Source organism: Cynocephalus volans, chromosome 15 (genome assembly GCF_027409185.1).
Source record: "Cynocephalus volans isolate mCynVol1 chromosome 15, mCynVol1.pri, whole genome shotgun sequence".
Classification (NCBI taxonomy): Eukaryota; Metazoa; Chordata; class Mammalia; order Dermoptera; family Cynocephalidae; genus Cynocephalus; species Cynocephalus volans.
The window spans coordinates 24,428,561-24,452,933 of NC_084474.1; the positions used below are offsets into that span (position 1 = coordinate 24,428,561).

The following is a 24,373-nucleotide window of genomic DNA, read 5'->3' on the forward strand; positions in this document are numbered from 1 at the left end:
TCAGAGGTGAATGAGATACTTGCCTGTGAGGGACTCACATTTTCTTATTTCCTTACCTCTCTCCCCTCCATACCCACACTTACATCCCAATGTCAGACTAATCCTGTGGCCTGGCTAATCTTCTTTTGATATAACTTTTCACGTGGTATTCTTCTTTACTTAAAACCTGGTAGTAGCTTTTCTTTGTCTACAGAAAAAGTCTAGACGCCTTAGCCTGACATTTAAGGCAGTCCTGTCTAATCCTAACCTCTTAAACAGATTTATTCCAACATGTCATCTTCTGTCTAATCCTCATTATTGTGGACTCTTAAATAAGGCAGTGATATACTGGATGTAGTCTTTAAGGGTGATTGCTCTTGCATTAATCTTTAGGATATATTCATGGAGGATTGAAAAGGCTGGAATCTAGAGGTATTTACGAGAGTGGTGTCAGTGGAAATGGATGGAAGGGCCTTTGTAAGGATTGACAGAAAGAATATAAATGTTGAATGTGAGAGAGTGGCATCAGAGGTCTGAAGGGTATTGGCCACTCAAGTCAGGTGGTAGCAGGTTGAGGGTACAGAGTCATCTGTTAAACTTGAAGGACTCTGTGTTATATGGTCTATAATGACAGTAAGTCAAAATTTAAGTAGCTCCTGTTATACTTAGCAAGTCTTACTGTGGTCTAAGGTAGAATTTAGACTCCCTCCCATCCCCAAAAAAACCTTACAATTGTATAGGCTTAATACTTTTACGTATAGTATCTCAACAAACCTCAAAATTCTCTGAGGAAGGAATTATGATCTCTATTTTATGACATGCAACTAAAACACAGACTAACAGCTTGCCATGGTGGCAGAGCTAACAAATTGTGAAGCCAGTTTTGAACCCAAGTCTCCTGAATTCAAGTACCATGCTCATATTTATAAGTATCTCTAGGAAGCCTTTCCCTCTGAAAAAAAAGCTACTGGTAATAGGGGAAGCTTTGACTATATTAATTTCAGTCTGCATTTTTCCCACCCTGTAAGCCCTCAGTAAATGAATTGCTTTCAAAGGTGGTTTTGAAATTTTTCTTTTATCAGCCTCTTAAAATCTCGCCCTGACCCAAACAAAATCTAACACAGAATTCCATGAAAATGTAAAATAGCTCAATAGTATTTATTATGACTATAACAATATAATTTCAGTCAAGAGGTATCTAAAACTTAATTGTTAAAACAAATGTTATACAGTGTTAAAATCTGTGCACAAAGAGGGTGAGAGAAGCTTAGCTTGAGGTTGGCACAAATCAGTATACTGGTAGCTCAAGTTAATGCATCAGAAGTCTTCCTGCTGTTAAAATTTGGTAAATAACCCTTGCGAGTGCTTTATGTTTTTAATTAAAGCTTAAAAAACAATGAACAAATTTAATAAAATATTTGCAGGACCCCTGAAGCATTTTTGTATTATAAATTTGAAAAGCATTACCTAGAGGATAGCTCTCCTCTTTCTGTTGTACTACTGTCTAGCATTCCTGTTGGCATTAAGCTGTGGATTCATTAGGTGGGTGGTCCATTAATGGTTCACAAACTGGCATTATTTGATTTTGATGGAGAAGTGACCCCGTGAGTGTGATTTTTTTTTCTTCATGCAGTAGGAAGAAAGAAGAACTGAGGTTTCTTGGATCATAAATGATGTTTTCTCTAGGTATTTTGTACTTGAAGAAGTGATTGCATGCATGCTGCTTAGTACTAAACATTTGACTTATGCATATTTAATAGTGTTGTGAGAAAGAATTATTGGAAAAAGCCCTATTATATAAAATCATGGGACATGTGAGAAGATTAAAGTTCTTATAGATCAAAAAACTGACAGCATTAGATAGACCAACCTTGAAGCTAGAAGAAATTGAGACAAGAAAATAACAATATATGAATAGTCATAATCCATACCTAAGGGTAACTGAAATCTATTGATAATCTTTAACCAGAGTCATGAATACCTGGTATTCATGTTGCCATTCTTCCCTGCCTTATTCATGGAGGATGTAGACTATCTCTTAGGGCCCTCTTCCCTTCAGATCTTAGACTCTGCCTTAGAATATTTCCCCCAGAGTACTCCTCAACAGTACAGGCTCCAGGAAGCATTAAAGATGAAACTTAATTATGCATCCTTGTGACCTAAATCCTCTTCTACCTAATAGTTTTAGTTCTTTCTCCATTAACCTGCCAGAAGATAGGAAAGAAGAAAGGGTGTTTTGGGGAAGTGAATTCGTGCATAAAAAATGATTGAATACTAAAATATTAATTTCATTGTTTCAGAATACTAATCAAGTCCAAGAACTTTGAAATATAATAGTATCAATCATTATAAAGTAATATAATCATGAATTATTTACTGAGTACTTTCTGTATCAGAGGAACTTTTATGTTCTTTATAACAATGTTTCAGTTCAATTCTTTGAGCACTCCTTTAAGATGTAGAGATTAATAACTCTCTTTACCTGAAACTGAGAAAACTGAGATCAGGGGAGTTTCTTAAGGTCACACAGTTTGTAAGTATTTGGTTGAGCTGGAATTTATCTCATAGTTTTTTAACAGTATATCCTGTAGCCTTCCTAAAATATAGTAAACTGAAAAATTTAGGAACTTGCAAAAAGAGGGCACAGATGTTGAATTTATAGGAAAAAATAAATAGTATTCGAACTTTTCAGTAATTTTACAAAATAACTAGGTTTAATTCTTTAGATTGAGGAGAAGAAACAAAGAGAAGAAGCAGAGCGAGAAAGACTGAGAATTGCAGAAGAAAAAGAAGAAAGACGGCTTGCAGAACAGAGGGCACGAATTCAGCAAGAATATGAAGAAGAACAGGAAAAAAAAAGGGAGAAAGAAGAGGAGGTGCATTTTTTCCCTCTACTCTGTATTACTACTTAGTCTGAAAATGAAATCCTTATTTTGAGTTTAAAAAAACCTCCATATTTATTACTTATAAAGAAGAATGCTCTTGGAGTACATTTAGAAAATATCAGTGTTTATTTATTGGATATTATTTTATTAAGATGAGAGACTAATTTTAGAAAAGAGATAAATGATAATTTTTTTAACCAAAAAATAGTTATAGGCTGACTGAGGATATTATGAAAGATGCCTAATATTTTATTGTAAAGCAGATTTTTAATGTTAAAGAACATCCATATCTGTGTCTTATATTTTATCTCTTTATAGCAGACAAACAAGGCAGCAAATTTTTAAGTATACTTTAGAATTTATATATGGAGTGTATGTTTTTCTTATTTTAAAGCAAAGGCTAAAAAATGAAGAGCTTATTCGGTTAGCTGAAGAAAGACGAAAAGAAGCAGAAAGAAAGAAGAAAGAAGAAGAAGAAAAACATAACCTGCAACTTCAGCACTACTATGAAAGAGAAAATATCATTGGGGAAGAAACAAAGGTAAGTTTCAGACAAAAATGTCAATCAAACCCTTAGATTAACCCGCTTTCACTGTGAGAGTTGTGGAGGAGGATGTACTTTTGTTCCCTCTTGTTGCTTAGTCTGGGTGCAATGTACTGAGCTTCCTATGTGAGATGCTGTCACTCTGCTTTGTTGGTATTTTCTGCCCAGCGAATGTAATGGATTTACTTACCTTAGCCATTCTTAGTCTCATTCCCATAGTCTGCAGTGAGTCTAAGAGTCTAAGGACCAGCACCCTGCGAACTGTTGTGGTTTATAACAAGACCAAATACAGAAATTGAGAGTTTGGAAACATTTATAGCAACTTGTCAAACTAACTTAATGTCTGTTCAATTTACTAATAAAAAGCTTGGGCTTGAATTTTATATGCCTTTAAAAATGTTTTTTTCATGTAGTGATTCATTCTTACTCTCTTTTACACAATTGTTCACAATGGATTGGTAATTTAAAAAGAAACTGACATGGTTTTGAAGTCCATGTCTCTGAGATAAAGGGTTGATATTCAGGGTTAGGTGCATGAATCAAAGTTATTATAGGTTTCCTCTATAGAAAGCTAGTTGACCCTTATGAGGACCCAGTTCACACCCTTGCTCATATTTCACAGGTACGTTTAATATTTTGTATACAGAAGTATCATTGAGGGCTTGTTAGAAATGCAAGTCCCTGGGTTCTCACTGGCAAGTTATCTGATTTACTAAGTCTGAGATCTGATTTACTAAGTCTGAGGAGGTACAGGAATCTGTGTTTTACAGGTATCCTTAGGGGTTTGGATGGAGCTGGCCTGGAGGCCCCACTTTGAAAACTTTGTATGTCTTCTACATAGCCCAATTTAGTGTAAGAAAATTGTTTTCAGAAATTTGTATTTAATGCAAACATTATTTCCTCTAAGCAGGATTCACAAAAAGATTTCTTTTAACTGGTGGGTTCCTCTGGTGTATTTATGATGTGCCTTGGTATACTGTTCGATATGTAACCTACTACATATAACATGAACCATTTCTGATTGGCTGAAATATGCTATTTGATGTCTTATCCCAGGGTTTTATGGTGATAGAAATGATAAGTATTCACAATTAGAATTTGCTGAAAGATTGTTTAAAAGAGAATTTATAAGTTAGATCTATATTTTTTCTTTGTGTTATTTTTAGTGTTCTAGGAGTATGAGGCAATAGTCTTCATTCTTAGGATAAAAGTTTGATATACAGTTGTTCAGCCTCTTAAAATATATTATTTGAGTGTCATATTATTTTTTTTAATTAATAAAATTTATTTTTTAGAGTGCAACCTTATAACACCAAGGTCACAGGTTTGGATCCCTGTACTGGCCAGATGCAAAAAAAAAATATATATATATATATACATATATATATATGTATGTATATATGTGTATATATATATGTATGTATATATGTGTGTATATATATATATATTTTAGAGCAGTTTTAGGTTCACATCAAAATTGAATGGAAAGTACAGAGAATTTTTTATTGCAAAATTCATCAATTTAGAATGAAAGAGAGTTTGTTAGATTCCCACAAGTGTGTTTCTGGCAATTTCTTACTATGCTTAAAGAATTACTGTTTCTTAGAAATATATAATTTTATAACTGTTATAGTTTAATTGTAAAATACCATAAAGTTTTAAATTAACTTGATCCCATTTAATGCATTTTGCTCTCAGTTGTGAAATTAACATGGCTAGTTGTCATTTTTAAAATTTATATATGTATGCCTGATATATCTTTTTTGTCTGCTGTTTTAGTTTTTGCCTTCATGTCACCATATTTTATTTTTTAGTTAGCCTGTATATTTAGTTTGTTGAATTTTTTTATCCTAATCGTATAGTTAGAATCTTTTGAACAGGGATTTCTAAGTCCATTTAAGTTTATCATAACCAATATATTTGATTGTATTAACTGAATTTCTAATTTTTTTCATTTGGTTTTGCTTTCTTGATAGTTATTTGTTTTCTTGTTATATGAGCTATGTGTTTGTCTGATTCATTCTCTACCATGCTTTAGAAGGTTTGTATTGCCTTCATAAGTCTGCTTGTGGTCACCTAGAGGTTTTAAAAAAAAGTTCCCTCACATATATTTCTGATTTTATTAAAGGTTCAGCAGTGAAACTAATATATGATTTTGCTACCTTGCAAAATGAAGAGCTTAATGTCCACACATATATTCTGGTCTGCTTTTTTTGTTTTGTTTTGTTTTTTTAATTGCAATTTGTTCGGCATTTTTATGCCTTCAGTATTTTGATTTTAATGTGAAGTTGGGGACTGTTAGCTTTAATACATTGTAAACTGAGATCCCATTTTATTTTGTTATGGAGACATAGAATCCTACCATGCTCTGGAAAATTTTCTCATCTGTGATGCCCTTCGTGACAGGGGATCTAGATTTTAGAGGTATTATTTTCCAGAAAAGGGATTTTGTTTGTTAGTTTTTTTGGATTGTCCTATTGCCTTTTTATTTTTCAGTCAATTTTTTACTTCAGCTGTGTCTTTGTTTCTTTTCTAACATTTGGTATTCTGTTGCTTTATTTAGGTTTGTTGATTTTTTTATCCTAATCTGAGAGTCATATTTTTTTTTTATTAGAAAATCATTCTTTAAAAATGGAAACATAATTAATTGTACATATCTGTGGGGTACAATGTTAAATACCAATACCTGTGTGCAGCACGTGAACTCACATCAGGATAAATAGTATATTAAGTGTTATACAATGTAATCATTTTTTGTGGCCCTTTACCAATTTCTTGCTAACCCTACCTCCCTCTCCCCCTTACCTACCCTGGGTGGCCTCAGTTCTGTTCTCTCCTTCTGAGAGTCATATCTTTTTGATATGGATATTAAAATTTATGTTTATCATAACCAATATATTTGATCTTATGTAACTGAAATTCTAACTTTTTGTAAAAAGGATTTTATTACGTAAAAGAAATAACAACCTGACCTTTTTAGATGATTTTGTTAATTATTAGGGGTGAATTTATGTGTGTGTATACACATAAATATACATATACATAAATATACACACATATATACGTGTGCGTATATACAAGGGTACTTCAGAAAGTTCATGGAAAAATAGAACTAAAGATAATATGAATCTTTCTGTGAACTTTTTGAAGCACCTTCATGTGTGCATGGTTGTGTATATATATTCGTTTTTTAAATTTTTTCAGCACTTGAGACAGCCTTCTCCTGTAGTTCCTGCTCTTCAAAACAAAATTGCGAGCAGACTCCAAAGACCTCCTTCGGTTGACAGCATCATAAATTCCTTTATTCGTGTATGTACTTTTTGTATTGATTTGTTAATCTTAGTTCAGTTATTTTGGATTGGAAGGATTGATGGGGTTTTCTTATTCATCATATTTGGATAGGTTAAATTTTTAGATCTGAAATATAGGTAATATCTACAATAATTTGCCTGCTGCTTAAGTTGTGACTGATAGTACTGATGCCCTAAAGTTTAATTCTTTTGACAAACCATGATTTAGCAAGTGATTCTTGTCTAGGCCGCTCAGAAAGTTTCTTTCTTTGAAAATATTTCTTCTAGCTAGCTGTAGTTATGTTAATGAAGTCTCTTATACTTTATCCTGAGCTACATTGAAAACCTCAGGGAAAATGTTCCAAAAGGGTTGATCCTTGAGTTGATGTTTGAAGAATGAGTAGGAATTTGCCATAAAGAGAAGGAGGGTGAAGGACTTCCAGCATGTGCACAGTCATGAAAGGCAGTGAGAGCCAGCATGGCACACATGACGAACCTTCTGTGGTTTGGTCTGGCCCGATGATGCTTGTGTGCTAAGGCAGCAGAGGAGGCAGAGGTCAGAACCTATGCATGGTGTGGTAGGGAGTGAGTGCTAAGGACTTTGACTTCATTCCATAGGCTAGTGGCTTTGAGACAGGCTAATTACCAGAACAGTCAAAGAAGTGTAGGCTAATTACCAGAACAGGCAAAGAAATGTGTTGGATCTTCCTGAATCCCACCCTTTGAGATTCTGATTCAGTGCGTCTGTGGTCTATAATGCTTGGGAATTCATTGTGATATTTTAAGTAGGAGAATTACATGGCTACTTTTGTCTTTTATAATATTCTCTCAGGTAGTGTTGTGGAGATAACTTCCAATGCCTGCCAAGTGTGTCACTCGGGGATCACTTCATGACTTTGGTGAGGGCAGTGTTCTGGAGTGATGGAGTGTAGAAGCAGAGGCGGTCCCTGTGTGTCAAGAGAATGGGAATAAGGAAGTAGATCCCAGAAACACTGCATTTACTGCTCTTTAAAGAAGCTTAGTTATGGGGGAAGGAGAGTATGGACAGGAGATAGTGAGTGATGAAGGGTGAGGTAAGACATTTTTCTAAAGAAAGGAGAGGTTTTTATGCATAGTCTGAGAGGAAGGTGCTTGGAGAGAGGAAGAGGTTGGAGAAAAGATAATTGTTGGAGGAGGTGGAATTTATTTATATACAGAGTACAGGTGAAGGATTATCTTTGGAAGAGACAGGGACCCTTCCATTGCAAAGAGAAGAAAGAATAGGTATAGATGAGGGTAAGATTTCCAGGTAGGATAGTGTGGAGTTTGGTTTCCTTTATATATAGGTACTTCAAAAAAATTACTCTTTTCAAGCTTCTGAGTAGGGAAGACATACTGAGCATATTTTTGCCATTATTGTTAAACAGGAAAGTTCCATGTCAAGGGCACAATCTCCTCCAGTACCTGCCAGGAAAAATCAGCTCCGTGCAGAAGGTAGAGTTAACTATTAAACCTATAATCTAGAGTATTTCTTTTTTTTAACTTTTTATTTTGAAATAATTATACACTCAAAGTTGCACAAACAGTATAGAGAGGTGCTGTGTACCCTTCCCCCAGCATCCCCCAGTGTCCCCAGTGTCCCCCAGTGGTAACATCTTATGTAGTACAATTATCACAGCCAGAAAGTTGACATTGGTATGCTCTATAGAACTTCATCACATTTCACCAGTTTCATATGTGTGAGTGTGCGGGTGTGGGTGTGTGGTTCTATGCATTTTTACATGTATAATTTTTGTAACCACTGTGGCAATCAAGATACAAAGCTGTTCCATCACTACAAAGGAATCCCTTGTGCTGCCCCTTTATAGTTGCACTCTCCCCTCCCAAGAATGTCTCTTAACTTTTGAAATTTCTGTTATCAAAAAATATGTTTGTGGGTCTTAATGTTCGTAAATATCATCTGTATATATGTATATATGTATATGAAACATTAAAAATACCGTTCATAAAATGTTTGAGCATTTTAACTTTGTGATGTCAGGTTATGTTTTAATGTTTAATCTTATGTTATTATACCTATCTTATTTTTTACTTATCAATGGGAATTTGCAGAGGAGAAAAAAAATGTGATTATGGAATTATCAGAAATGAGAAAACAGCTTCGTAGTGAGGAGAGGCGTCTACAAGGGCGGTTGCTACACGTGGACAGTGATGATGAAATTCATATAAGGCAAGTTTATAATTGCATTTTTTGTTTTTTCTTGAATTCTTTTATCTTGTGTCATCTATCCAGGAATGTTATAGTTTTGGAACAGGATTAATTCATCTTACTTACAATTTCCTAACTTTCCCTTTTCTGGTCTTCAACGAAGTCAGGAATAGAAATTTAGTCCTTGAGGGGAATAATGATATAGGAATGGAAAATTTCAGGATTGGAATAATCACAGACAATTACATTTTAGAACTGTTTTTTACATTTTCCTTCAGTAACGTAATGCCTTCTGAAATACTTACTTTCTAGCAAAATCTTTTACAGGCTACCAGATATTTCTGACCACTTTTTGCCAGAAGGACTTATACATTTTCTAAAGCAGTATTCTTCAAACTTCAGATTGCAGTCCTTTAGTATGTTGTAAAATAGATATAGTTGGTAACTACCACCCTTTCTTTTTTTAACAGTCAACTTTCTGTTTGGGGGTAATTTTAGATTATAGAAAAGTTGCGAGCATATTACATAGAATTACTGTACACCCTTCATCCAGTTTTCCCTATTGTTTAACATCTTACATCACCTGGGTACATTTGTCACAACTAAGAAGCTGACATTGGAACGTTACTATGAATTAAATTCCAGGCTGTTTGGATTTGTTCCAGGATCCAGTGTAAGGTTCCACATTGCATTTAGTTGTCATGTCTCTCAGTCTCCTCTGGTTTGGGACAGTTTCTCAGTCCTTCCTTATTTTTCATGACTGTGAAAGTTTGGAGGAGTATTGACCAGATATCCTGTAGGGTGCTGCCTCTTCCTTTCTCCCCCAGTCTACTAGATTTGTCTGATGTTTTCTGATGATTCAACTAGGGTTAAGAGTTTTGGGAAAGAATAGCACAGAGTGCTATTCGCACATTCCATCATATCAGGGGTCCATGATATACACGTGACATCCCTGGTGATGTTAATCTTCATCACTTGGTTAAAGTAGTGTTTGGTAGCTTTCTCCACTACGAAGTTCCTATTCTCTGATCACAAATTACTAAATCTAACACACTCTCAAGAGTGAGGAGAAGATAGGATTAAGCTCCATCTCCTGGAGGTGAGGGGGTTACCTATATAAATTATTTGGAATTTTTCTGTAAGAAAGATTTGTCTCTTCTCCCATTTATTTATTCAATTATTTATTTATGTTACTGTTATCTAATATATATTTAATTTGGACTTTGGGTTATAATCCGATACCACATTGTTTATTTTGTTTTACAGATTATTTCAGCTTTGGCAATTGGGAGCTTTTTCAGGTTGGCTCCTGGGTCCCTTTGACACATCCCCATCCTTTTGTTGTTTAGACACTTTCTTACTTTCTGGTACTATAAGCTGCCTCAGAATCATCTTGTATTTCCCCTTCCTCACCCTAGAATCAACCATTTCTCCAAGGCTTTGGGTACTGGGTGTGCTTATTGCTGGGCGTAATTGCTTGTAGGCCTCTTAGTGAACAGAGCTGGATGATATATGCATGTATACTAAAATGTAAATATAAACATATCTATAATTGTTCCTATTTGTATATATATACCTATTCGTATATATATTAAGTTCATACTGATGTTCTCTGACTAATCCAATATGTGGTAGGATTTTAACATAGCATGTTAACCTGCCTCATTATGTTCTGCTTAGATTTTTGTTTGCATTCTCTAAGCATGTTCTGATTAGGTAAACAAGGTGAGGAAATTTCAAGATATAGATTGACTATAGAATGAAATGTTAATTCAAGGTGTTAATTTTTTTTTTTTTGGTCTTTTTCGTGACCAGCACTCAGCCAGTGAGTGCACTGGCCATTCCTATATAGGATCCGAACCCGCGGCGGGAGCGTCGCTGCGCTCCCAGCGCCGCACTCTTCTGAGTGCTCCACGGGCTGGGCCCTCAAGGTGTTAATTTTCAGTGAATGATTCTCCCCTAGTTAGGTCAACCACTTCTACATAGTTGAAAAGTAGTATATTTCTTCTGTTTTTATTTTTATGATTTTATAAATACCTTAACTGTTGCAGCTTTCTTTCTTCCTAACATATTTAATTCAGTGTGATAGTTTATTGACATTTTATTTTCGTTATTTTTATTCATAAATTGGATACTGTGTTCTCTTTTGGCAATCCAGGTGAACTGAGAGAAACCAAGCAGTCCCTCAGTTTTCTCACTTGGAAATTATACTAATAATTTCTGTCCCATGAGATTCTAGTGAGGAATAAATAAATGTGTGTATTTGAAAGGACTTTTAAACTCTAAGGTCTAACTTAAGATAGAAAACATATGTTAGTATTACCATCATTTAGCAAGAATTGGTTAAATTCACTTTGGATTAATTTTTAATATGTATTGTGTTTAGAGACATGTCAGGGTTGGTTCTTTATTCTAATTTTACAAACCTTTTCACAAAAAGAATCTCCATTAATTAATTCAGTACACCATTGAGTTCCTATTTTATGTTAGGCACAAAACAAACGATGCAGCTTTCATGCAAAGATCTAATCCTAATTCCTAACTTATTAGCCTATTTAACTGGTAGCATTAATGGACACTGGAAAGGCTTTCTAGAATTCTTTTTGTTTTTCATTTTAATGAATCTCCATAGTTCCTGTCACCCTACGTGAGTATTAGAAGTCTGTGTCAGCCTTGTTAGGGTCATTTTATGGCCCTAGTGAATCCTCCTCTCAGAAAGGAAACTCCATGACAGCAGGGACATTGTCTGTGGGGATTCCCACTATTCCTGTTTAGGTAGGTGCTTACGTAAGATTTAATAATAAAGAAATGAAGGAAGCAGTCTGACCAAACCTCATATGAGTATGGCTTAGATCTACATTTTCACAAATAGAGGGGACCTACCTAGTGCTAAGTGAAGCAGCAGTGGATATTTGGGTTGATTTTATTTCAGGACCAGGAATACCATCCCTCATCCCTAACCTCTCTTATTGTAACTACCCCAAAGCCATAGCAGAAAACTCCCTTACTAAGCTACCTGTCTATTATGTTAATTTCCTAGGTACCACAGGAATAGAGTGTCAACTAACTGATTTGGTATAAGTTCTCTGAAAGAGCATTGTAAAAATGAGCATGGAATACTCTGAGTAATACTCATTACTCATATTAATACTATAATAGTCATTATTGAGCAGCATATTAATACTCTAATATTAATTACCATGTGTGGTTTCTATTTTAGGCTGAGGGGAAGGTAACATTTATTGATTACCAAAAACATGTCAAATACTATGCTGGGTACTTTACAATACATAATTTCTCTTAATTTTCTTGCTCATATCAAGACTGCAAGGCATAGATATTATCTGCATGTTAAAGATGATGAAATCAAAGTCAAACTACTAGTAAGTAGCAGAGTTGGTCTTTGAATCTCAGTTTCTCTGACCTCACAGATTGTGATCTTTCTACTACATGAACATTTTAAGGTAAAGCTGAATTATTCTATTCTTCCAATAAAATACCATGCATCTGAGCATTTTGAAAGAGTACAATGACCTTATAAATACCCTATTTTTTTGAGATAAGAGATTGAAGTAACAGAGCTATTAGAATAATTTCTATGAAAGAGTATCCTGGCACCTCCCCTCTGTCTCTCTCAGCTCTGCCATTCTCACCATGTGACACCCTGCATTGCTGTAGAGTCACCTCACTGGATGTGTTCCCTGGACTGTGGACTTCCCAGCTCCCAAAACTGAAAGTTGGAGCAGCTGCTGTTGTTCAGACATAACTGAGAAGGGATTCCTTTGAGATATCCTCATGGCTCCAAGGCATGTTGCAGCCACCTGAGCAGAAAGATGTGGACCTTGAGAATGAGCAGTGACCTTTGATGGTTTGACTGTGGACTTCACTTAGGAAGAGTGTTCCCTGCTGGGTATATTCCAGAGATGTGATGCTGGAAAACATCAGTCCTCTGGTATCTGTGGTTTCTTTTAGAAACATCTTCTGAGGAGAATCCCCTCCCTGCCCCACCCCTGCCCTAAGAGAGACGGCAGCGTCCGCCGAGCTCCCAGGACCCAAGGCAGCACCGGAGCTACGGAGTTCCCGGTCCCCTCTGCACCCATGATAGCCCCAGGCCACCAGCCAGACACCAGAGTGGAACAAATAGACTGTGATAGCCTTACCCACAATGACTAAACACCAAGAGAGAGAGACAAGAAATATGAAAAACCAAGAAAGTTTGACACCTGCAATGGAATACAACAACTCTCAAGTTCTAGACCCTATAGAACAGAAAGTCCTTGAAATGACTGACAAGGAATTTTGATCAACAATCCTAAGGAACTAAATGAGATACAAGAAGACTCAGTTAGACAGCACAATGAAATGAAAAAAGTATACAGGACCTGAAAGAGGAAATGTATAAAGAAATCAGTGCCCTGAAAAAGAATGTAGAATAGCTTGTGGAGCTGAAGGATTCATTCAGTGAAATAAAAAATACAGCAGAGAGCTTAACCAGCAGGCTAGAACAAGCAGAAGAGAGAACATGTGACCTTGAAGGTGGCTTGTTCGAAATAACACAGGCAGACAAAAAAAGAATAAAGAATTTAAAAAGTTGAAGAAAATCTAAGAAAAATAACAGACAACCTCAGGCGCTCCAGTATCTGAATCACGGGTATTCCAGAGGGGGAGGAAAACAGGAAATGGCATTGAAAACATATTCAATGAAATAATAGAAGAAAACTTCCCAGGTAGAGGGAGAGATACAGATCTTCAGATTCAGGAAGCTGGAAGATCTCCCAGCATATTCAACCCAAAAAGGTCCTCTCCAAGACATGTTATAGTCAAACTGGCAAAACTCAAAGACAAAGAGAGAATCTTAAAAGCTGCAAGAGAGAAGCATCAAGTCACGTATAAGGGAACCCCTATCGGACTAACATCAGACTTTTCATTAGAAATCCTATAAGCCAGAAGAGAATAGGATGATATATTCAAAATATTAAAGGCAGAAATTGACAGCCAATACTTTACACATCAAGGCTATCCTTCCAAAACAAAGGACAAATAGTATGTTTCCCCGACAAGCAAAAACTGGGGGAATTCACTACCTCACAACCAGCCTTACAAGAAATTCTCAAGGGAGTATTGGGTCTGGTACCTGAAAAACAACCATGACTACCATGCATACGCAAAATAGAACAAAACCCACCAGTAAAATAAAATGTTAACAATAAAGAGGAGGGAAAAAAAGTTAATCCACTATTCCAAGAAACCAACAAACACAGAAGACAATCAGTAAATCAGAAAGAAAGGAATAAAAGATATTTAAAACATCCAAACAAAAATCAATATAATGCCAAGAGTAAATCAGTATCTTTCAATAATAACTCTTAATGTAAAAGGTTTGAATTCCCCACTCAAAAGACACAGACTGACTGATTGGATTAAAAAGATGGACCCAACAATATGCTGCCTTCTAGAGACCTACCTTACCTGTAAAGACACAGATAGATTAAGAATGAAAGGATGGAAAAAGATATACCATGCAAGCAGAAATGAAAAAAGAGCTGGAGTAGCTATTCTTACATCAGATAAAGTAGACTTTAAACCAAAAACCATAAAAAAGATAAAGAAGGCCACTACATAATGATAAAAGAATCTATTCAACAAGAAGACATAAGAATAATAAATATTTATGCACCCAACATTGGAGCAGCCAGACTTATAAAGCAAATACTATTAGACCTAAAGAAAGAGATAGACACTAATAACATAATAGTTAGGGATCTGAATAACCCACTCTCCACATTGGATAGATCATCTAGGCTAAAAATCAACAGAAACGCAAGACCTAAATAACACTTTAGACCATACAAACACCTCATCCAACAATGTCAGAATATTCATTCTTCTCATCAGCACATGGAACATTCTCCAGGACAGATCACATGTTAGGTCACAAATCAAGTCTCAACAAATTCAAAAAAACTGGAATTATTTTGTGTATTTTTTCTGATTGCAACAGATTAAAACTAATCAATAACAAATGAAATTCTGGAAACTATACAAAAACATGGAAATTAAACAACATTCTACTTAATGACGTATGGGTCCAAGAAGAAATTAAACAGGAAATTAAAAAAATCATTGAAAATAATGACATATCATACCAAAAACTGTGGGATACTGCAAAAACAGTACGAAGGGGGAAGTTTATCACATTAAATGCTTACCTCAGAAAAATGTAAAGATGGCAAGTAAACAACCTAACACTTCATCTTAGAGAATTAGAAAAACAAGAACAATCCAAACCCAAAGCTTGTAGACAAAAAGAAATAACTAAGATCAGAGCAGAACTAAATGAAATAGAAACCCCCAAAATGATACAACAGATCAATGAAACAAAAAGTTGTTTTTTTAAAAAGATAAATAAAATTGACAAACCATTAGCAAGACTAACTAAAAACAGAGAGAAGACACAAGTAACAAATATTAGAAATGAAAATGGTAATATTACAACCAGTACTTCAGAAATATAAGGAATCATTAGAAACTACTATGAACAACTATACACCAACAAATTTGAAAATCTGGAGTAAATGGATAAATTTTTGGACACACACAAACTACCAAGACTGAGCCAAGAAGACAGAAAATCTGAACAGACTGATAACAATCAAAGAGATTGAAGCTGTTATCAGCAGTCTCCCAACAAAGCAAAGCCCAGGACCAAATGGCTTCACAGCAGAATTCTGCCAAATCTTTAAAGAAGAATTAATACTAATGGCCACTCTCACAAACATTCTACAAGGCAAACATCACCCTGATACCAAAAACAGACAAAGATACAACAAAAGAAAACTACAGGCCAATATCCTTGATGAATATAGATGCAAAAATCCTCAGTAAAATACTGGCTAATAGAATACAGCAACACATACATAAAATTATACACCATGATCAAGTGGGATTCATCCCAGGGATGCAAGGTTGGTTCAACATATGAAAATCAATAAATGTGATACACCACACCAATAAAATCAAAGATGAAAACAATATGATCTCAATAGATGCAGAAAAAGCATTTGACAGAATTCAACATTCGTTTATGATAAAGACTCTCTATAAATTGGGTATAGAAGGAAAGTATCTCAGCACAATTAAAGCCATATGTGACAAACCCACTGCCAATATCATTCTGAATGGAGTAAAATTGAAAGCCTTTTCCTTAAGAACAGGAACAAGACAAGGATGCCCACTCTTGCCACTCCTGTTGAATAGGAGTGGTGAGAATAATAGCCAGAGCAATCAGGGAAGAGAAGGAAATAAAGGGCAGCCAGATTGGAAAAGATGAGGTCAAACTGTCCCTGTTTGCAGATGACATGATCTTATATATAGAACAGCTTAAAGACTCTACAAAAAGACTCTTAATTAGAGTTAATAAATAATTTTAGTAAAGTTGCAGGATATAAAATAAACATGCAAAAATCAGTAGCATTTCTGTATTCTAACAATGAACTGGCAGAAAAAGAAATCAAGAAAGCTAGCCCATTTACAATAGCCACCAAAAAAATAAAATACCTCGGAATAAATTTAACCAAGAATATGAAAAATATCTGATGAGAACTACAAACCACTGTTGAGAGAAATTAGAGAGGACACAAAAAGATGGAAAGATATCCCACGCTCTTGGATTTGGAAGAATTAACATCGTGAAAATGTCCATACTACCCAAAGTGATCTACAGATTCAATGCAGTCTGCAACAAAATTCCAATGACAATTTTCTCAGAATTGGAAAAAACATTCCTAACATTCCTATGGAAGAACAAAAAACCATGAATAGCCAAAACAATCCTGAGCAAAAAAAAAAAAAAAAAAGCTGGAGGCATCACACCACCTGACTTTACACTATACTACAAAGCTATAGTAATCAAAGCAGCAGGGTACTGGCATAGAAACAGACACATGGGCCAATGGAACAGAACAGAGAATCCAGAAATCAACCCATGCACCTACAGTCATCTGATCTTTGACAAAGGCTCCAAGACCACACACTGGAGAAGAGACTACCTCTTCAGTAAATGGTGCTGGGAAAAGTGGACATTCATATGTAGGAGAATGAAACTAGACCTGTACCTCTCACCATATACCAAAATCAACTCAAAGTGGATTAAAGAATTAAATATAAGTTGTGAAACAATAAAACTCCTTAAAGAAAACATAGGGGAAACACTCCAGGAAGTAGGATTGGGTACAGACTTTATGAATATGATCCCAAAAGCACAGGCAACCAAAGGAAAAAATAAACAAATGGGATTATATCAAACTAAAAAGCTTCACAGCAGAAGAAACAATTAACAGAGCAAAAGGACATCTAACAGAGTGGGAGAAAATATTTGCAAAATGTACATCAGACAAAGGATTAATAACCAGAATATACAAGGAACTCAAACAGCTTAACAGTAAAAAAAAACAAGTAACCCAGTGAAAAAAATGGGCAAAGGAGCTGAATAGGCATTTCTCAAAGGAAGATATAGGAATGGCCAACAGACACATGAAAAAATGTTTGGCATCATTCAGTGTTCGGGAAATGCAAATCAAAACCACTTTGAGATACCATCTCACTGCAGTTAGGATAGTTAATATCCAAAAGACTGAGAATGACAAATGCTGGTGAGGTTGTAGAGAAAAAGGAACCCTCCTACACTGTTAGTGGGATTGCAAAATGGTGTAGCCTTTATGGAAAATAGTATGGAGGTTCCTCAAACAGCTACAGACAGATCTACCATATGACCCAGCTATTCCACTGCTGGGTATATCCAGAGGAATGGACATCATCATGTTGAAAAGATACCTGCACTCCCATGTTTGTTGCAGCACTATTTATAATAGCCAAGAGTTGGTACCAGCCTAAGTGCCCATCATTGGATGAGTGGATAAGGAAAATGTGGTAAATCTACACAATGGAATATTTCTCTGCTATAAAAAAAAATACTACTGTTTGCAGCAACATGAATGGATTTAGAGAAAAATTATATTAAGTGGAATTAGCCAGGCACAGAAAGAGAAATAACTCATGTTCTCACTTATTTGTGGGAGCTAATAAAAATAAATAAGTAAATGAACGGGGGTTGAGGGAGAAGAAGACACAACAATTCCTTGATTTTGTTAAGACATGAACAGATATGGTGATGTGGGGGAGAGTGGAGAGGAAGGGAGGAAAAGGAGGAATTGATAAAGGGACACAAAAATCAACTATATTGTATATTGATAAATTAAAATTAAAAATAAAAAAAATTTCTATAATATACTGTGGTGAAGAGGCCAATTTTTTTTTTTTTTACAGTGAATTAAATGTGAACTCAGATTTTCTTCCATAAAGCACATTTATCATGATTTGTCATTTATCTGTAGGAAAAGAGAAAAGAATCCCATGGATATATTTGACATGGCTAGACATCGATTGCAAGCTCCTGTCAGAAGACAGTCACCTAAGGGTTTAGACACTGCCACTTTTCAGAATATCCATGATTTTAATGAGCTGAAAGATAGAGGTGAGTAGGTGTCTGCTATTTTAAAGATACAGCAAGAGTGTTCTACTCATATTCAAGTATCTTTAAAGACATTTGTACCCTTTTTCTAAAGTGAAATTTCATTTATGATATATATTTTCAGTTATGATGAATAAAACTTCAGTATACTGTAGTTCTTCAACTTACCAATCGCTGTGGTTTTGCTAAAGTTTTCTTTTGGAGAGCAGATAGCTGTTAAAGGCTTAGGGTGGATGAAATCACATAGACTAGTATGAAGAGTGGAACTTTGCTTTTGATGGAGGATGGACAGAGGAAGATGAGCTTATGAAAAAGACTGAGGAGAAGCCAAAGCAATTGGAGGGAAAGCAGGAGAATGTGGGATCCTGAAAGCTGAGGGAAGAGAGTGATTATATCAATAAGAGATTGTGTAAGATGAATATCAGAAAGTGTCATTTGGATCAGAGGTCATTGGTGACCTCAACTAGATCTTTAAAAGTGGAATGATTGGATCAGAAGCCAGTTAACTTTGGAATGAGGATTAATTAGGAGGCAAGATTTTGGAGGCAATAGGCATAAGGCCACCGATGGAAGAAGCTTGGGTGGGAAGTGGAGAAGGGTCTGGAGCTGGAAGAACTTGTTAGGATGCTAATATGAAGAGCTATTGCAGGAGGAAGAGGTTTAGGTTATAGGAGAGGGAAGGAATAATTGTTGAAGAGGAGGGTCCCTGAGTAGGTAGGAGGAAATCTAGGGGATTTGAGGGAAGAGAGTTGAGAGAAGATGTAATATAGCCATCTAGAAGGAATGGGAGAGAAAGCTTAGACGCCAAGGTACATTAGGCTTGGGAGACAGAAAATATGTAGAGGAACCAAAATACATATTATATGTGGTTTTTCTTTAGGAGCATTCAACAGAGCAAGTGTTGGAGCAGAGGAGGCAAATTGTTGGATATCTGGTCATATGACCTCTGCCAGTAAACTACAATTTAAACTTTTCTTCTTTTTCTTATTTTTAAAAGTAGTATCTATTTATTATAGCAAATTTTTAAAATTTGAAAAGAGGGAAAAATTACTTCAGTCAAAGTACTTATATATAAACACAATTAACATTTGGATATTTCGTAGTCTTGTTGAGCATAATTTAAAAAAAAGACAATAATTTATTTTTTTTTCTTTTTCACTTAGATTTACATGTATCATCAGTTACATATACCATAGTTATTTTTAATGCTATCATTTATTGATTACTTATTATCTGCCAGGCATTGTATTAAGCCAGTGGGTCTTAGAGTTTGGTCTATGGACCTACGAGGTCAAAGTTTTTTATTATAAACTGAGGCATTATTTTTCTTTTTCATTCTCATTCTGTTGTGTGTATACAGGTTTTCCAGAGTACCCACAGCATGTGATGACTTCATCTCTCTGAAGCTAATAGAATGTGTGCTTGCGTGTTCTTATGTTTTAAAAATTTCTTCGTTTTAATTTCTACAATGGAAAGTGTGTGCGTGTGTGTGTGTATGTGTGTGTGTGTGAGATACATAAATACCGCTCTTTGGGGCTCTCAATTTTTAAGAGTGTGAAGAGGTCTTGAGACCAAAATTTTAAACTGTAGAAATGAGCCATTCATTTTTCTGTTTTATCACATCTGGTTCTCATTCAGCTTGTGACTTGGTTGTTGGTATTATTTTTTCTAGAAGAGAAACAGTCTGGAAGTGGTGAAGTCAGGGTCCAGTTCGAGTTTGTGTGCCCAGAGCCTCTGCTAATTGCTTCTAACCATTTTCTAATTCTTAGATATTCAAGATGTTTCCCATTTTCACTATTTTATCCTTTTGATAATTTCTGATCATAAAGCTTTTTACATATTTAGGATCATGTCTTGAAATTATATCCCGGTGGGTCAAAGGGAATAATATTTTTAGGGCTTTTTATATGTATGGACTATATATTTATTATGAAGATTTAAAATTAATATTTAACATTTCATTCTGATTAATTGATAGTCATGAAATTGTGGCAGAGGTGAATTCTTATACTGTCACTTCCCTAGTAATGGCATCCCTCCTAAAGTTCCAGCCAGACTGCGTTTATCTTGCTTTCTGCATGATAGTTGCAAGAGCTAAAATATTAATTGGCTAATAATATGATATATTCATCTTTCCTGGATGTTTGAGAAGTCTTCTGTGATTATAGTGTCTCATGGCTGCCTGAGTCATCACCACATGGCTGACCGCTGGATACACCTGCATATATTGCCTTGCCATGTGTTATCGGTGGCATCTTGTGGGAGTGGGGAAGGCAGGGATAGAGAATGCATCACCCACAGCTGCTGCTTGTTCTGGGGGCTTCCTCTTAATGTTGATAAGTTTGTGAAATGGCATTTGTTAAAGAATATTAATTTCTTTAGTTTTATGGCTATTTAATGTCCTTTGACTTTGGTGATGTCCCACTAAATAAATATGTTGTTCCTTGATTTTGAAGTTAGGTTACTCATGTTACTTATAGTGAAGTTTTTTAAAATCTCATTTGAAAACAAGATTCAACTTAATTATGTAATAATTTTTATACCAGATTCAGAAACACGTGTTGATCTGAAATATATGTACCCAGATCCTCCAAGAGATCATCACACTTTAGAGATTCAGCAGCAAGCCCTGTTAAGAGAGCAGCAGAAGAGACTGAACAGAATAAAACTACAGCAAGGTGCTGAAGGTAAGGAATAGTTATTACTGTTTCAAATAGTGTCAGTGGGTTGTTCTTTGTTGGCTTGCTTCTCTGTCTCTTGTCTTGATTTCAGTCCCAAGCAGGTCCCTCCACTGACAGCTCCATGCTCATATGGCCCTTTTGGCCTGTGTTCCCAGAAAAGATCAAGTCCTGGAGAGGGCTCTGATTGGCTCAGCTGGGGTGGTGTATACATGCATGAGAGGGGCCCAGTCTTTCCCTATCGCCAAGAGGACCGAGTACTTTGACCAGCCAGGTGACATCTGTATCAGGAGCTAGGAACCAAAGGAAGGACTGTGGGGCAAACACATCAGTACCCTGTGAGGCATTTCTTTACTGTGTATGGGGTTGTAGTTAAGTTTTGATGTGGCATAAAATCTGTAAAGCATCAGACTGGGCTAGGATTGTTTTCATTAGTAAGCCAATCAACATATTCTTACTAGAAGTGCCGGTCCTGACTGTATTCAGGGGATGGTGATGAATGAAATAGGCTGCTGCTGTCACGGAGCTGATAGTCTATTGGAGAAATTAGATGCTAAATAAGTGTGATGAATTTTGCATAGAAGAAATCCAGGGTCCTGTGGGAGTGCGTAACGGAATGGGGGGTGGGCACCTAGAGGCAGAGTAGAGACCAGTTGTCTCAGAGAGCGTCCATGGGCCCTGTTGATACTCGGGAGTGCTGCATGGCCCTCACACCTGAATTTCACTAGCTTTGCCAGCCTTCAGGCCGTCGAGGGTGGCCATGGAAAATAAGTCATAAAAACATAACAATCAGATAAGATTAGGAGGGATGGTCCTGCCAGTTATTTTTAGGAAAGTTTAAGACCCTTCTTTGGCAGGCTGGTCTGGCTTGCAGAATCAGAGGAAGCTTTTTTTGACCTTGTGAGACAGCATCACAGAAGTAAATGATGTGACACTTTAGGCCCAGATCGCAGGTCAAGATGTTGATAAAAATTTGTATGGGGAACATCTTCCCTCCATCTTATACAGAATTTCTAATAACAGCCTCATAGATCACCCTGTGACAGCAGAATAACCCGAATTTGATGATAAGTAGTAGGCATATCTTCTGGAGAGAGGAGAGAAGTAAGTACATTCTTCAACCTTTACACTCAGTTTGGTGGCATTTTTCTTTAGGAGTCTCAAATGATGATCTAATCTTGTGGAATCTTGGCAACTTAGGCTGATTAGCCCAAAAGTAGTCCCCAGGTGAATACAGGTACATTTTAGTACTGAGGGTATCCATCCCTGACAGCAACCACCCCCAACTTCCAGCAAACACTATGACATTGTAATTCATAAGAACATGGCCTAACTACAAGCAATCACAAACATGAGTGTATAAAATATTTGAGAAGAAATACAGGCTATCATTGGCAGCCTATTTATTCCCAGAGACAGTATCTAAATGGACAAAATGCACTATTCAGAGGAACACATAGGAACACTGGTCAAATTGGAGAGGCTTTGGGATACCTGTGATCCAGAATCTTTGCTCCTGGAACTAAGTGCCTAGAATTTAGCTTATTTCAGTTCCATGTGAGGGAGCCCCATGTTTAACTCCACTCAGGAACTTTTTTTCTTTTATTATTGAATCATAATTGATTATACATTTTTGGGGGGTTGAACATTGATGTATGTTGATCAAATCAATATTAGCATATATATTATTACAAATCGTACTTATTCTTTATGCCTCTTATCCAATCTCTCCCCATCTCCCCTCTCCCTCCCCTCCTCCCACCTCTGATAACCCCAGATTTCTTCTCTCCTTCTGAAAGAGTAATGGTTACTCTGTTGATTTGTTGCCCAGATGATCTGTCCAGTGCTGAGAGAGGTGTGTTCAGGTCCCCTGCTATTATCGTAGAGCAGATGCTTCTTCTGTCATTCTGGAGTGGGCTTTGTGGAGAGAGACATCTTCTTCTTTTCTTTGGTCTCTGCTGGTGACTCTCCTTGTGACAGTGCACTCAAGTGGCTGGCAGGCCATCTACACGGTGATGGTGGTGTCTAGCCACTTTTGCAGCAGCCATGGCTATTGTGCTGACTGTGGTGGCCACCCACATGGAAGTGGTGTTTTTGGCATGTTCCTTGCCTGGTTGCAGGAGAAGGGGTCAGTCCCTGGCTCTATGCCTCAAGACCCTGGGCGGGCCCCATGGCAGCAGGAGCATGCCTGGTTGCTGGAGGAGGAGTTGGTCCCCAGCTCTATACCTCAGGACCCCAGATGGGCCCTTTGGCAGTGGTGGCATGTCTGGTTGTGGAAGGAGGGGTCAGTCCCTGGCTCCACCTGTTTTTACATTCTAAGTTGTTGTTGCAGAACAATTGGGTGGGAGGGGGAGAGGCGAAGGGGGAAGGAAATATGGTGGGAGAAGGAGGAAGGGGGGCATGGTTGAGGCCCATGGCACCCCCCTCATTCCTTCAGGGGAGACCAGGGAGCTTCCAGCAGTGGTTCAGTGTTGTTGCTGGGCTGGTTGCAGATGTTGGGGGTGATGTGGCCAAAGCCCTCGGCCCCTCACTGTCCCAGCTCAGGAGCCTGGGGCACTTCCTGTGGTGGCTCAGTGGTTGTTGCTCAGCTGGTTGTGGGTGTCGGGGGGCTGTGCCTGAGGCCCTCAGTCCCCCATTGTCCTGGTTTGGGAGCCCATGGCACTTCCTGTGGCAGCTTGGCAGTTGGACTGGCTGTCGGTGTCAGGCATGGCTGAAGCCCCAGGCCCTCCCCCATCCCTGGCTTGGGGGCCCTGGGGGCTTCCAGTCCTTCTAGGTGTTACAGGTGTTCTTTGGTGATGTGAGACCTTCAGTAGTTAATATCAAACTTTGTCTCTGGTCAGTGGGTATTTTGTTTTTTCTATCAGTTCTGTGTTGGATTATTTGCTGTTCCCACCACTTAAACTCTACTCGGGAACTAATTTGTTGTCCTTTGCTGATTCCCTGGGGATGGTTTATTGTGCAGCTTATGTTTTAATGGTTGACTTTGTAGGTACTTCTGGGTCTCGTGAAATCCGTACACTTGGGTTGCATAGAAACTCTGGTCTGGGCCTGAGTCTTTTCAGCAAACTGCTCCCCTTGCAATTCTGTATTCGTGACCAGTCTCCTCTGACTGGTCCAGTGCTGATTGGGGGCAGATCAGCTGCCCATGAGGTGCCTTAGTGTTCCCCCGGTGGACCCATCTACCCTACTGCCTGCACTCCAAACACTTCCCATCGGACAGGCCATGCCCTGGTCCCTTACCATGACTCACCGGCCTCTCAATGGTTCCTTTTTTCAGTTG

General features: G+C 37.1%; 1 protein-coding gene across 3 annotated transcripts in view; it reads left to right on the forward strand.

Moving 5' to 3' along the window:
- The window catches only part of CSPP1 (centrosome and spindle pole associated protein 1), a 109,335-nt gene that overhangs the window by 68,577 nt on the left and 16,385 nt on the right, over positions 1-24,373 (forward strand). For all 3 annotated transcript variants that reach the window (XM_063079470.1, XM_063079471.1, XM_063079472.1), the window contains 7 exons: positions 2,706-2,855; positions 3,259-3,405; positions 6,613-6,717; positions 8,105-8,171; positions 8,790-8,907; positions 18,279-18,418; positions 20,962-21,102. In XM_063079470.1, the coding sequence (XP_062935540.1) occupies positions 2,706-2,855; positions 3,259-3,405; positions 6,613-6,717; positions 8,105-8,171; positions 8,790-8,907; positions 18,279-18,418; positions 20,962-21,102 (868 nt within the window). The remainder of the gene's footprint in view (positions 1-2,705; positions 2,856-3,258; positions 3,406-6,612; positions 6,718-8,104; positions 8,172-8,789; positions 8,908-18,278; positions 18,419-20,961; positions 21,103-24,373) is intronic.